Source organism: Trichophyton benhamiae (assembly GCF_000151125.1).
Source record: "Trichophyton benhamiae CBS 112371 chromosome Unknown Abenha-G-c-31b08.f1, whole genome shotgun sequence".
Lineage (NCBI taxonomy): Eukaryota > Fungi > Ascomycota > Eurotiomycetes > Onygenales > Arthrodermataceae > Trichophyton > Trichophyton benhamiae.
The window spans coordinates 410,702-422,453 of record NW_003315089.1 but is presented as its reverse complement, the minus strand read 5'-3'; the positions used below and the strand labels follow the sequence as shown (position 1 = coordinate 422,453).

Below are 11,752 nucleotides of genomic sequence, written 5' to 3'. Positions count from 1 at the left end.
GCCTTATGCCAGAAGAGAGAGCAGAGGCCGTGATGTATAACCGTCATAGCCCGTGGATCCGGCCTCGTTGCCGGTGGTGACCCCCCCGTTCGAAGTGGTAGGTAGTATGGTAACATATATATATATATATCTCACGAGAACCCGGAGTGGCAAATATCTCGGGGGGGGCTACCCTTTCGGTTCTTCTCTTATAGTCAGAGAGAGTTTGGGGATAAGGACATCAAGATCATGTCATTTATGATGCTGAGGCTGGTCATACCAGCCTGGGTAGTGGTCTAAGTCTGTCTATCAAACTTCAAATCTGCCAGAAATCCACTCGCCATGTCTGTCTGCTCAGCATGACAGGGCGAAACTCGCTCGGTGGGAAGGGAATCAAAATGAAAAAGGTAAAAAAAAAAAGGGACAACAATCTAGGACGCCTCGCTACGACTGGCCCGGGCTTGCAGTCAGCGAACCCCAAATAGACAACATAGTCAGAAGTCAGAAGATAGAGAAAGAGAAAGGCTCAAAAGAAACAAGACTCTGCACATGTCATCAAAGCCCGGGGAATAGCAAGAAAATAGCAGAAAATATGGAAAAAAGGTTAAATGTCAAGCATGGTGGTCCGTTTAGATGCCACGATTGAATTCAACTAGGCCGGTGCTTCCTCCACGGCCCCAGAACTCTTCCTCCAGAGAGGATGCCTGCACGGCCTGGCGCTGGGGGAACGCGCCCAGGGCCAGAGGCAGGGCGAAGATGGATGTCGTTAGAATTAGGCCTGCAGGGTAAAGCGTCAGCATCACGGTACTGTATACGCAAACAAAAATGGTTTTAAAAGACTCACCTAAGTTGACTGGAAGAACCAGTCGTGGCCGGGTCTTGAGCCACTGCATCTGCTGCAGTCGAACGAGTATCAATGGCGGCAGAACCATGATGGGAGTCGAGTTCAATACCCGGCTGATGGCCGTCTCGCCCACAGCCAGAGTAGCCGCCTTCTTACTCTTTCCGAGACTCTGCACCTCGCCGCCCTCGCTCTTAACTTCTGCACCCGCGCTCCTGTCCTTGGGCTCGGCGGGATAGACGTCAATGCCCTGTCTGATCTCCTCGCCGCGCATCAAGAAGACGTTCAGCGCACCAGCTGTAGCCACGGCAGCAAAGGGGACAAGACGGCCGAGTATCAGCTTTGTGTTGGGCGCCACCTTGAGCCGCGGGACCATCGCATTGAGGCCCAGGGCAACCGAGCATGACGCCGAGACGGCCATCAGGTATGACTTGACCATGGCAGAGGTAGAAAGAGGAGTGGACTTGTTAGCATTGGCATTGTTGATAGCAACGTTAAGCGACTGGTTGCCTATCTGCCACAGAAGTGTTCCCGTTGTCTAAATGACTCGTTAGACCCCAATTCATCCTTTAACCGAACAGAGTGAGGAAAAAAAAAAAAGAAACGACGCAAAGAGGGGAAGACGTACGCCCAAGCCAGGTGTGAGCATGCCCGCCGTCACAATCAAGTTGGAGAGGACGAAACATGACATGCGAAAAGGGAAAAACACCGGTTCGCCAGTATCTATCGTCGATGTCAGTTGCCGTACACGGCCGACTTTTCCGAGTTGGATTGCGATTCAACGTACCGGGATGAAGTGTCGAGTCTACCACTTTCTTCGCATGCCATAACTCCGGCGTCATGGACAGCAGCTGGCCGCCCTTGTATGACTCGATCAGTTTCTTTGCGTTTTCCAGGCCATCTGCAGAGACAAACAGGGTCCTACACGCAGGTTCCAGGGTAAACCAGTCAGCGACGCTTCACCAACACCGGGATTAATGACTCAGGACAAGGGGACAACAAAAATTAAAATATGCAAAAAAAAAAGGGCCAAAACCGTCAGGGCTCCCCTACCGCCCAGGCGGACAGAAGGCTCCGCGCGGTTATAGACCTTCAAATGTATACACGCATATGTGTCCATAGAGAGAAAACACACCTTGGATCGCATAGCTCTGCGGACTGCCTAACCCGGCCCCAGTAAGTGCTTAGGTCATACTTGGATGCAGGGAGGTCCCGATTGCCGGAGGTCGAAGTCGACGCAGCCATCACAAGATTGCAGGCGGGGACAGACTGGTTATCTCCTGGTTGTTCGGCCGTTCGATGGCAGCGATGGACAGCGGAAAGCGAGAGGCGGGGATGTAGGTTGTTTGTTTGTCCTTTCTTTCTCTCTCGCTGTTGTCTGTCTTCGCCTGCTGCGACTTTCGCTCTTGCGTTTTACTCGCGCTTTTTTTTTTACTTTTTCTAGCCGCGCTAAGCCAAGCCCACGTGAGCCGAAAGGCGGTGAAGGGCAAAAGAGCCGAAGAGCCGGCAGAAAACCGGAAAAAGTTTAAAGCTTCCGGCGCTTATTTAGGCGCGAGTTAATCTTGAGATCGCGGCTATCTGTCTCCGATTTCGGTCTAGTGGGTCACATGATGCGGAGTTTAGGTAACGCTTACGTCCGGGTGTTTATATATACAGCAAAGGAATAAAAGGCGAGAGAGACGCAGCCGAGATAAAGACAGAAGGTCAGTTAGAATATCGGAAGATACAAGGGATATGTACAGAAGAAGAAGGATGCAGCGTCGGCACATGCAAACGCTTGCGGGGGGGTATTGTAACACACAAGCAGGGAAGATCTAGGTGGGCTTGGTATAATGAGTAAAAGTTATATAAGGTGGGCTGGGTACTTGATAAAAAAAGGGGCGGGACGGGGGCATCACAAAGGAAAAAGAAGAGTATACGAAGCAAGATTATCGGATTATCATGCAGGTTTTGGAAGGGTAGGGTCTGTGTATACCCGGCTTATTTGAAGCCGTAGGACTTGTGGGTGAGGGGGGACGAGACATGGCCACCCCGGGCTCGCGGGTCGGGAGCTCGTTGCCGGCGGACGGGAGTCTGCACGCAATACATACAGATGTATACGGGCGGCAGACTCTGCCGGTCAAGCCCAACACATCTGGTATGGAGCCAGTGGGTGCACGATTCACTGCAACCCAAAAGAAGTCAGTCATTCAGTCGACGGTTGGATATGTATTTAGTGAAGTGAGGTCTCACCATTGGATCATGAGGTGCCCACCGTTATTCCTCGAATTACACACACACCTTGTCCCTGTGCTAGGGTTGCTCTGGCGTTCCACGACGGGCGTAGGGGCGGTGTCAGGGTCAGTCATCTTAGTTGGCGAGCTAGAGTCTCCAGTCCATGACGACTCAGGGTATCCGACGAGCGGAGGCGAGGACCGCAGCGTGGCCATGGCCAGTGACTGAGATGCTCGGGAGGCAGATGCATACCCTGATGTTGTTGCAGAAGTAGGGGCAGCGGCACCGGCAGCGGCTGATTGACGTTTACGTGCCTGGAGCACCTGTTTGAGAGCATGCTGGGCATGGCCTGCATCGTCAGTTTCCTCCTCATCATCATCTTCCTGGGTAGTCTCTGAGTCGGTAATCGAGTAGTTTCGGGAGGGACGACGACGTCCATCCCAAGCATCGAGCTGTTTGCCTCTGCCACGAGAGGTATCCGTCCAGCCTGGGTTGTAACCCGAATGCGAGGATCCCACTGTGGACGAACGAGACGAGCACTTGGAGTGCGGACGGGAGGACGAGGGCGTACCAGCAATGCGGGACCGACGAGGCGTGATATCAGGGAAATGATACGATGGATTCCGCACTCTGCCAAGTCGGCGCTCTGAAGTATCTGATATGTCACTGTCACTCTCTGTGGACAGCTCCTCGATGCTGATATCAGGGGACACATCAGGCAGTTGAGACTGAGACTGAGAGTGTCCTGCCAGTTTCATCTCTGTCGTGGCAATTCCGTCCTTCCCAACCTTGAGTACGAGAGACTCCATTGGCGCAGCTAGAGAGGCAGATCGTTGGAAAGAATGCATCTGCTTGAACGGCGAGGTGCGGCCCTTGGAGGGAGTCTTCCTCACTCCGCTTCCGGGAAGGGCGCCGGAGGTGGTGGATGAAAACGAAGGTTGGCGAGATACGGCCCCAGAATGAGTCGTGATCCGTCTCGGCGGCGGTCTGCCAGGAGGCCGAGGAAGGGAAGCATAAGAGTCTTCATAGTTGGTGGCAGCACCACCAACACCGGCATTAGCAGTCGATCTGCGTGGATGACCGACACTTCTTGTCCGTGATATCTTGCACAACCCCCTTTCCCGCTTGTCCCGCTCGGACTCTTCCGTTTGATAATGGTAGGGCTGGCGGTTCTCTATCCGGGGAGCATGGGGGGTGTATGAGTATGACGGGTCAGAAAAGCCGAATCGTCGAGCAGGCGAGCTGAGAAACATCGATGGGTCATCGTCTGGTGGTAGAGGCACACGGGGTGAAGCCGAGAAGGAAGAGTTGATACCGGCCCCTTGCTGTGCTTCGAGGTATCGTGGGTCTTGAGGAATACCCAAACCCACCCGTCTTCTCCCAATGGACTGGGTCACAGGCAACCTAGGAGTCTCCAACCCAATCTCACTCGCTGGATCAGCATCAAATGCTTCGACGGACTGCTCAAGGGGACCCTGAGTGGATATGTCGAAGTTTCCATTATTGTTGGTGTATGTAGCAGCAGCAGCGGAAGAAGAAGAAGAAGAAGCAGAGGGGTTATCATCCATCATAGCCGATGGCGGAGGGATATTCTCCTGGTCCCATGGCATCGAGTATCGAGGGATAAAGGACGGTTCGGTGGCAGATGCACCAGCAACCCGGAACAGATCAGGGGTGCCCTGCAGGCCGTAGAAGTTGGGGGAGAGGCCGACGAAGCGGCTGGGGGTCTCGAGACGGTTTGGGTTGGGGTCTTGCACGGGCGTGGCGGCGTCATCAGTCGTTACATTCATAGCATCCAGCGTCCTTCTCCTCGAGGTGCTGGTGGGCGGCGGGGTCTGCATCGAGGCAGCCGAGCGGCTGGTGGCATCGACTCCGTCCGACATGTCTGGCCCCGAGCTGAAGATGGTGCTCAATGGCCTTGTCCTTCTCACGCTGCTGGAAGCCAGGGAGTCTCCCCCTTCAGCCTCTGGCAATTGGCCTATCAAAAGTTAGCACACACGTACTAAAAGTCCGGCTTGTAGATAATCGAGATGAGATATTCGAATATAAAAGTCTAAATGCCTTACACATACCTCGCTGGGGAGACGGCGAGGCCAGGTCAAAGCGGGGAGGAAACTTGACCAGCTCCGGGCTGGAGGCATAGGGGTCTGCAGTGTTCCATGTCACCCGCGGGTCGTAGAAGCTGGACTCAAGCTTCGGGGTCTCAAACGAGCTGGTCGTGGGCGTTCTCGTGGGCGTTTGAGGCTCAACATTAGGATCCGTAAAGCTGTAGAAGTGAGTAAAGGTGAAATGAAAAGAAACGAGAGTCAGAATCCGTCTATCCGTCTGCAAGACATGGATTTTTTCCACTCCCCTTCGCCCCCTTGTCTCCCGTCACTCCGGAGAGAGCAGATGTCGGACATACCTGTGGATAGGGTAGTCCCAATTCATAGCAGCAGATTACGCCCAGAGCAGCATCAGGCGAGACGAGCGGCAGACGAGGCCCCGACAAGCACCGGCACAACGCTCCCAGGAGGTCAAGCTCAAGCCCGTCTCTACCGTCTGTACCGTCTCTGGCGGTCCCTTTTTATTGCCTCGTTCGCGGGTGGCCGTCGTGGTCGTTCGGAGGTGGGAGGTCGAAAAGCCAGTCAGGGACAAACACAGCGAAGGAAGGATGGGAAAAAAAAAAAAAAGCCCTAGGGAGCAGTCAGCCAGTCAAGTCTCTACCATTAACGGGGCGACTAAGCAGATAGTTAGAGCAGCCAGGGGGGGGATATCACCTCGTTTGCAGCAAACCGTTGGCCCCTTGCCCGTCTTTCTTCGGACTTGAGAGCGAGGGAGAAAAGGGAGCAGTCGAGACAAGGGGAAAAAAAAATGTCGAGACGAGGTCGATGCCGGGCGTGAAGAAGAAACGAAGGCGAAGACGAAAGACGAGAAGAAGGCCAGGTAGACGCAGGAGAAGAAGGCCAGGCAACCAGAGAGCGACGGCCAGGGATGATCGATCAGGCAGCACAGGCAAGAGAAAAGAAAAGAAATATATCTATTTAAGCAACAAATTACTTGGTTGTTTAGTTATTATTCATTTAGTTTGTAGTTAGGCAAAGCTGAAACGGTCAAAGAAAGACGCCGTCGTATAACTAGCTAGCTGGTTACGGAGTTGATATATATATATGTGTGTGTGTGTGTTTATATATATGGATATATGTATATATAAAGACACCGGGCCATGCTTCAATAAAGGTTGCAAGATGCGATGCAGGCACGTCTTTTATCCGGGCTCGTCGTCTGCCGCATTGCCTCTTCTGCGTCTTCCCTAATTTTAACCCTCGCAGTGGGAATGCGAGTGCAGGAAGAGCTCCGTCCGTCCCATTCCATGGATGCCCACTTCTTGAGAGCGCCCGGCCTGCCCTCTGTCACACCCGCCCCGGTCCCCTTTTGCCCTGTCCAAGGCTGGAGAAATCAGATAGATGGCTCGGTAGATAATAGTCGTGTAGATAGAGATCTCGAGAACCAGGAAAGGCCCAAAAGCTTCTTCGCGGACAGCGTTTTGGTAGGCCACCAACGGATGGAACCAGCATGCGTGGTGGTAGCCAGAAGTACCTCTACCTTCTCAACCTTGGTGGCTGTACCGGTTCTGACGTGCAGCTGCAAGTATATGTACGGCCGTCTACTCCCTCGAGAGCCATAACGGAGGGGAGAAGGGAAGCTGGTCACTGGTACGGGAGCAAACCAGTCAACCAACAGGTGGTTAAAGCTAGTTTAAACTGGCTCTGGCCGGTCCATCCATCGAGGGGTCAGTCCGTTTTGGGATCGATCAAAGAAGTTGAGCTGCAAACCAGAAACTCCGTTGACCCCTGGATCAGCCAGCTAACTTGTATTCGACGGATGCATATCATATAACTAGCACAGAGCACTTGCTCGCTCAGTCTCAGGGACGGCGTAAACATAGCACCGCATGCACGCCGCTCTGTGCCTGCAGCCGAGAAGTCGCACTTTCCTTTTTTTTTTTTTTTTTGTCTCCCTTCCTTTGCTGAAGAGCTTGAAGATCTCGGATCTCCACAGGAGAAATTTATATCGTAAGCTAGTCAAGTAAGGTGGTGTGCCCCCCTGGCACCCCTGGACCCCCAGCCGGTGATTGGATTGTTTGCGCCCTCGGAATTGGCCAGGAGCTCGCTGGATGGAACCCGCTTCAGCTGCTTGTCTCCCCCTCTGTCGTGTGTCCGCGGTTCATACTCCGTAGTTAATATTAATTAAAGCTGCTTAGCCGTAAAATCTCCTCACTGTTGCCGGGTGTTCCTGAGAAAAAGAGGGACCCTATTACCCCATCGAAAGAGAGGAGGGCCGGAGAATGTCCTCTGGGTGGCAGCTAGGCGCCCCTCTGGGTGTCTTTATGTTGATTAGTTATTGTCCAGGGGGCGATGCCATCCTGCCTCTAGGCGACGCCGACGTTCCCATCCGTGCCGCTTCCATGGCCCTGCTCCGTCGACACGAGAGGGATGCCCATGCAGGCATCGATTGACTAGTTGTTATTGGCAAGCAACCATCAGCTCATCCTTTGGATTCCTTGCATCTGTTAGTCTCGCCAACTCGCTCACTAGTCGTGGTTTAGGGCTGGCTGGCCAAGGTCACCGAGCAGATCTCCTGGCTGCGCAACGCCGTCTCCTCCGCGGTCTTCTGCGGTCAATGTCCGTCTCTCTGTCCAAGGACGAGCCTTAATATAACTGCGGCGGCCTGAGGCTCACTCTCATATAATTACATACCGGTTCACGGTCTGTACGGCGTCGTTGTTATGTCTCCCAACCACCCACGGACAGGCCGATGGCGCAGGATTAGTTTCGAACTGCGGCGAGACTGGACATGAACGAGCTTTTTAGCCGCTGGGCAGACGTCATGATGAAGCTGTAGTCAAGTAACTGACAAGATATTCGCTTGCTGTTCGTTGATCGAGGTACTCTGTAGTTAGCAGCGTTGCCTGCTGGAAGGAAGAGAAGTCGGCCAGTCCAAGCCATAGAGATACAGCCATGCGTGAGTCTCTATCGAGTAGTCAGTAGATGGATATCAATCCTCGTGGTCAACTATCATGAAGGCGAGATATCGTCCTGATGGTCCTGCATCTAAATAGTTAGTTAATTAGGTGGCTGGTTGCTGTGTTGTGTTGTTGTTCAAAGCAACAACACAGCTTTAGTTATCTTTGTCTTCTTCATCTTCCTAGCAACCAACTACAAGTCTACAAGTCCACGTCGAGGCAGCCATCTTCTCAAGCTGACCAGCTGCAAAGGACCATGACATTGACACTCTTCCTCTCTTCATGACAGTTACTCGCTGAACTGCTCTTCTTCCTCTTCTCTTCCCTCCTATCTAAACCCGCAAGTTCAGCTTCTCTCGCCCAAAGATGGGCAAACCGCAGCGGCAGCAACGCCAGTCCAGGGCCAAAAGGGGGGCTGGAGGGATTCGAAAAGGAGCCAGCAAGCGTGCAAAGCCGATGCCAAAGGCATTGAAAGACAAGCTTAGAGATATCTCTTACTCAAAGACGGCCCATGGATTTGTGCCTGAAGATGTACGTTGGCCGTTGGCCTGTGAATTTCCTTCTTATACACCTATACAGGGACTAACAGCTGTCAGGTTCTTCTTGATAACCAGCCCCTACCACCAGGATACGTTTTTGTACCCAAGGGAAACATCTATATCACCCGGAAATGCCGGTCCCAGACACACGATCTCGGCTCTCCCGTGTATACAGTCTACGTAAGGCTTCCATAGTTGCACATACCCCTTTGAGCTTCAAACTGATGGTTCTAACCCGTTGCCCAGTGTTCCACAACTTATAAACAAACCGGCCTGTACGTCCCGGCCAGCGTGCAAGCAGCCGTCGAGCTGGAGTCCAAGGAGACATCTGAAGACCGCAAAAAGGCCGTGGCTCAGAAGGACGCCCGGGATCGACAGAAGGCACGGGAGCTGCTGCTTAAGGAGTTCCCTAACATGCCCAAGTCAGATCTCACAGCAGTTCTCAATCACGCCTTTCTCAAGGGGTCAAGACGAGTCGGAAGAAGTGGCAAGATTGCCAGTGAGAAAGACAAGGTCAGGCTGGCAGTTGAAGCCCATATCAGACACGTCCATACCGAATATGATGACATGATTCGCCGTGGTCTCACACGAGAACGAGCAAGAGAAAATATCTGGGATGAAGTTGTCATCCTACGAGACTCATGGAGGAAATGATACCCTTTATTTACGAATTCACGGTTCTGATAGATTTTAATAATGCATAGCCTGTTTGGATTGAATGGTTCTCGACTGGGAGACTTGCATACAATACCCACTATTCATGTGTTTAATATTACCATTAGGAGTTAGACGTGGATATCTGTGAATAAGAAATACACCAGGTAAATGGAGCCATCCTAGAAGTCGATTCCTTTCTGCTCGTTCGAACGAACATGTATGCCATGGAACCCGAAGCCAATGGCACCATTGAGCGCTGCCCTGCCTACTTCAGTCATAATCTTTGCATCAAGCACAAGCAGATAGGAGTTCCCCGATAGTCCATCAAGTACAACAGACAGCAACACCCCGTCGTCCTCCTCAGAGCCGTCGTCCCCCGCTAAAACATCCACCGGTGGACCCTTAGTTCGTGGGACAAAAATTGGCTCTCCTGCACTTTGCCCCTGACGAGACCAGAACTTGCTCTCGTATGTTTTTGTATCCATCTTCACCAATCCGTCGAAGAATGTAGATGATCCTGTGAAGTTCACTGCATATACATACCGATGTGGCCGAGTAATGCAACGTGGGTTAATTGTTGGCAGCTCCGGCGACTGAATCGGCTCAGACTTGTACTCAAGAACAGCCTTTCTAGCTGTTTGTGCAGCTTCTGGGGTGACCTCCAGCGATATATTCTGCAGACGATATCTCACGAGGGCAGATGAAAACTCGTTCGCCGCCTTTGTCTTGCCTGCATTAGGTGAATTCGACTTAAGATTGTCCAGGTAGAAACACTTCAGGGCATTTAGGTTGTCATACGCAACCAAGTCTGCTATGATGTCCGTTCCTGGCCCGGCCTGGGATGAAACTTCATATGCATTCACGCTATGGAAGCAGAAGAACGGATCACTCTCAAACGTGGCTACCAGACCCCTGCCGCCATTTTCAGCAGTCCGGCGATCAATCACATACCACCTAGCAGGACGAGACGCATCGTACTCCCCAATCGCATCGAGAATGTTTCTAGTCCACAGGATCTTCACCCCGTTGGCCACAAAAAAGGAGTTCCACACACAAAGAACCACGTAGTTTTCCGTTAGAAAGATTGAATGGATATACGCCGGGGTAGCATCCGTTATAGTCGCCAATATAGACGTCTTGCCAGTTGACCGAGAGACGGTAAACACTCGGTACGTCGGTGTCATTCCGAACTCAAGGTTGAAGTTGTAAACGTCACCCGTTACCGGGTCGGATTTCGCATGGGCTCCAGACATGGGGCCTCGTAGCTCCGGGTGAAGGGCATGCTGCTTTGCAATCCCCACGGGCTCAAGGGTTTCCGGGTCCAGCGTCTGCAATACCGCTGAATCTGTCTTGTTGACAAGATACTGGATACCGGAGCCATGTCCACCAACAGATTTCTTCTTCACGCCGATAGATTCTAATCCCGGAAAGTCAACGGATAGGGTAATGGCCATAGAGTATTCATCTGGTTGGCGTGGTCGTTCGGCCTGGAAGACAGACATGACCTTTTTGAAGTAGCTCTGGCAGGGGTCGTATTTCTTTGCAAAGGTCATTGTCTTCCGCTCGCCGGTCTTTCGGATCATTTCAATCAGGCCATCACAAGTACTGCGGGAGTTGTATATGACTCTGACTTCAGGATGCTCTTCATCAGGTGCTAGAATCTGAAATCTATGCACAACTGCTAAGCCATCGAACCAGTGGCAGACTCGGTACACTCCTTTATCGGATTCAATCTGTCCCCGGCCGATTCCTGTGCGGAACAGCGTGCCGGCTGCCCACGGTGGGATCCTTCCAGTCACCTTCAACTCGACAGGAGACCTTTCTTCATATGAAGTATCAAACTAGTCGCATTCATTAGTGTATAATGGAAACTGAAGGCAGGAGTAAACCTACCCCTTGGTAGTTCGGCCAGTCTGATAATGAAGGAGATTCCTTGGGTATTTGAGCCTTCGTCTCCATGATCAATTATAGGGTATATTAAATGTTGTAATGGGGAATGAGTTGCAGTAGGTTTTGATATTTGAGAATGAAGTTTCTGGTATGATGCATTAATCCTCCCAGCGGATAATGTCAGGCAATATATAGGTATATATACCTTCTAGCCCCAACGCTCCTGGGTACGTATCAGGACGTCAGTAAGCCGCAGAATCAGCTGGTTGATGAGATTGAACAAGTGGACTGCCGTTCTGCTTATTGCAGGACAGGACATGGTCTTGTTGATATTCATCCGGCCTACATTGATGCCCGCTTCGTTACGTCCGTAGATGTGTGAACTGCAGCTGCGTAGTTCACCGATTGCCTCGGTGCATTGGACACTAAGTTCAACCTCACGCACGCCCTTGACTAGGCATCATCATACACGGCTAGTCTTCGCAGATATAGATAAGCATGCTCCGTACATCATGGCAGACCGGCAAGGCACCTTCTACCTTCCCGGCGCTCATTGGTTGAGAGACCCTTCAGCTCCCTAGAATAAGACGCTTTTGCGCACGTATGGAGGAGGTACACCGGACTCAA

The 11,752-nt window shown here is 52.1% G+C and overlaps 4 protein-coding genes across 4 annotated transcripts; 1 reads left to right on the top strand and 3 right to left on the bottom strand.

The window, feature by feature from the left end:
• Window positions 1-608: 608 nt before the first annotated feature.
• ARB_02214 (uncharacterized protein) lies at window positions 609-2,065 on the bottom strand (the record flags this gene model as incomplete). The annotated part of the gene is made up of 4 exons (XM_003011614.1): window positions 609-1,358; window positions 1,449-1,543; window positions 1,608-1,777; window positions 1,956-2,065. The coding sequence occupies 4 exons, from the start codon at window positions 2,063-2,065 to the stop codon at window positions 609-611; spliced, it is 1,125 nt and encodes a 374-aa protein (XP_003011660.1).
• A 983-nt stretch (window positions 2,066-3,048) lies between these two features.
• ARB_02213 (PHD finger domain protein) lies at window positions 3,049-5,464 on the bottom strand (the record flags this gene model as incomplete). Its single annotated transcript, XM_003011613.1, has 3 exons — window positions 3,049-5,012; window positions 5,107-5,300; window positions 5,439-5,464. 3 exons carry the CDS (start codon window positions 5,462-5,464, stop codon window positions 3,049-3,051), a joined length of 2,184 nt encoding a protein of 727 aa, XP_003011659.1.
• Window positions 5,465-8,405: 2,941 nt separating this feature from the next.
• Window positions 8,406-9,232, top strand: ARB_02212 (uncharacterized protein; the record flags this gene model as incomplete). The annotated part of the gene is made up of 3 exons (XM_003011612.1): window positions 8,406-8,570; window positions 8,636-8,758; window positions 8,825-9,232. 3 exons carry the CDS (start codon window positions 8,406-8,408, stop codon window positions 9,230-9,232), a joined length of 696 nt encoding a protein of 231 aa, XP_003011658.1.
• Window positions 9,233-9,414: 182 nt separating this feature from the next.
• ARB_02211 (dioxygenase, putative) lies at window positions 9,415-11,194 on the bottom strand (the record flags this gene model as incomplete). The annotated part of the gene is made up of 2 exons (XM_003011611.1): window positions 9,415-11,076; window positions 11,129-11,194. 2 exons carry the CDS (start codon window positions 11,192-11,194, stop codon window positions 9,415-9,417), a joined length of 1,728 nt encoding a protein of 575 aa, XP_003011657.1.
• Between the last annotated feature and the right edge of the window lie 558 nt (window positions 11,195-11,752).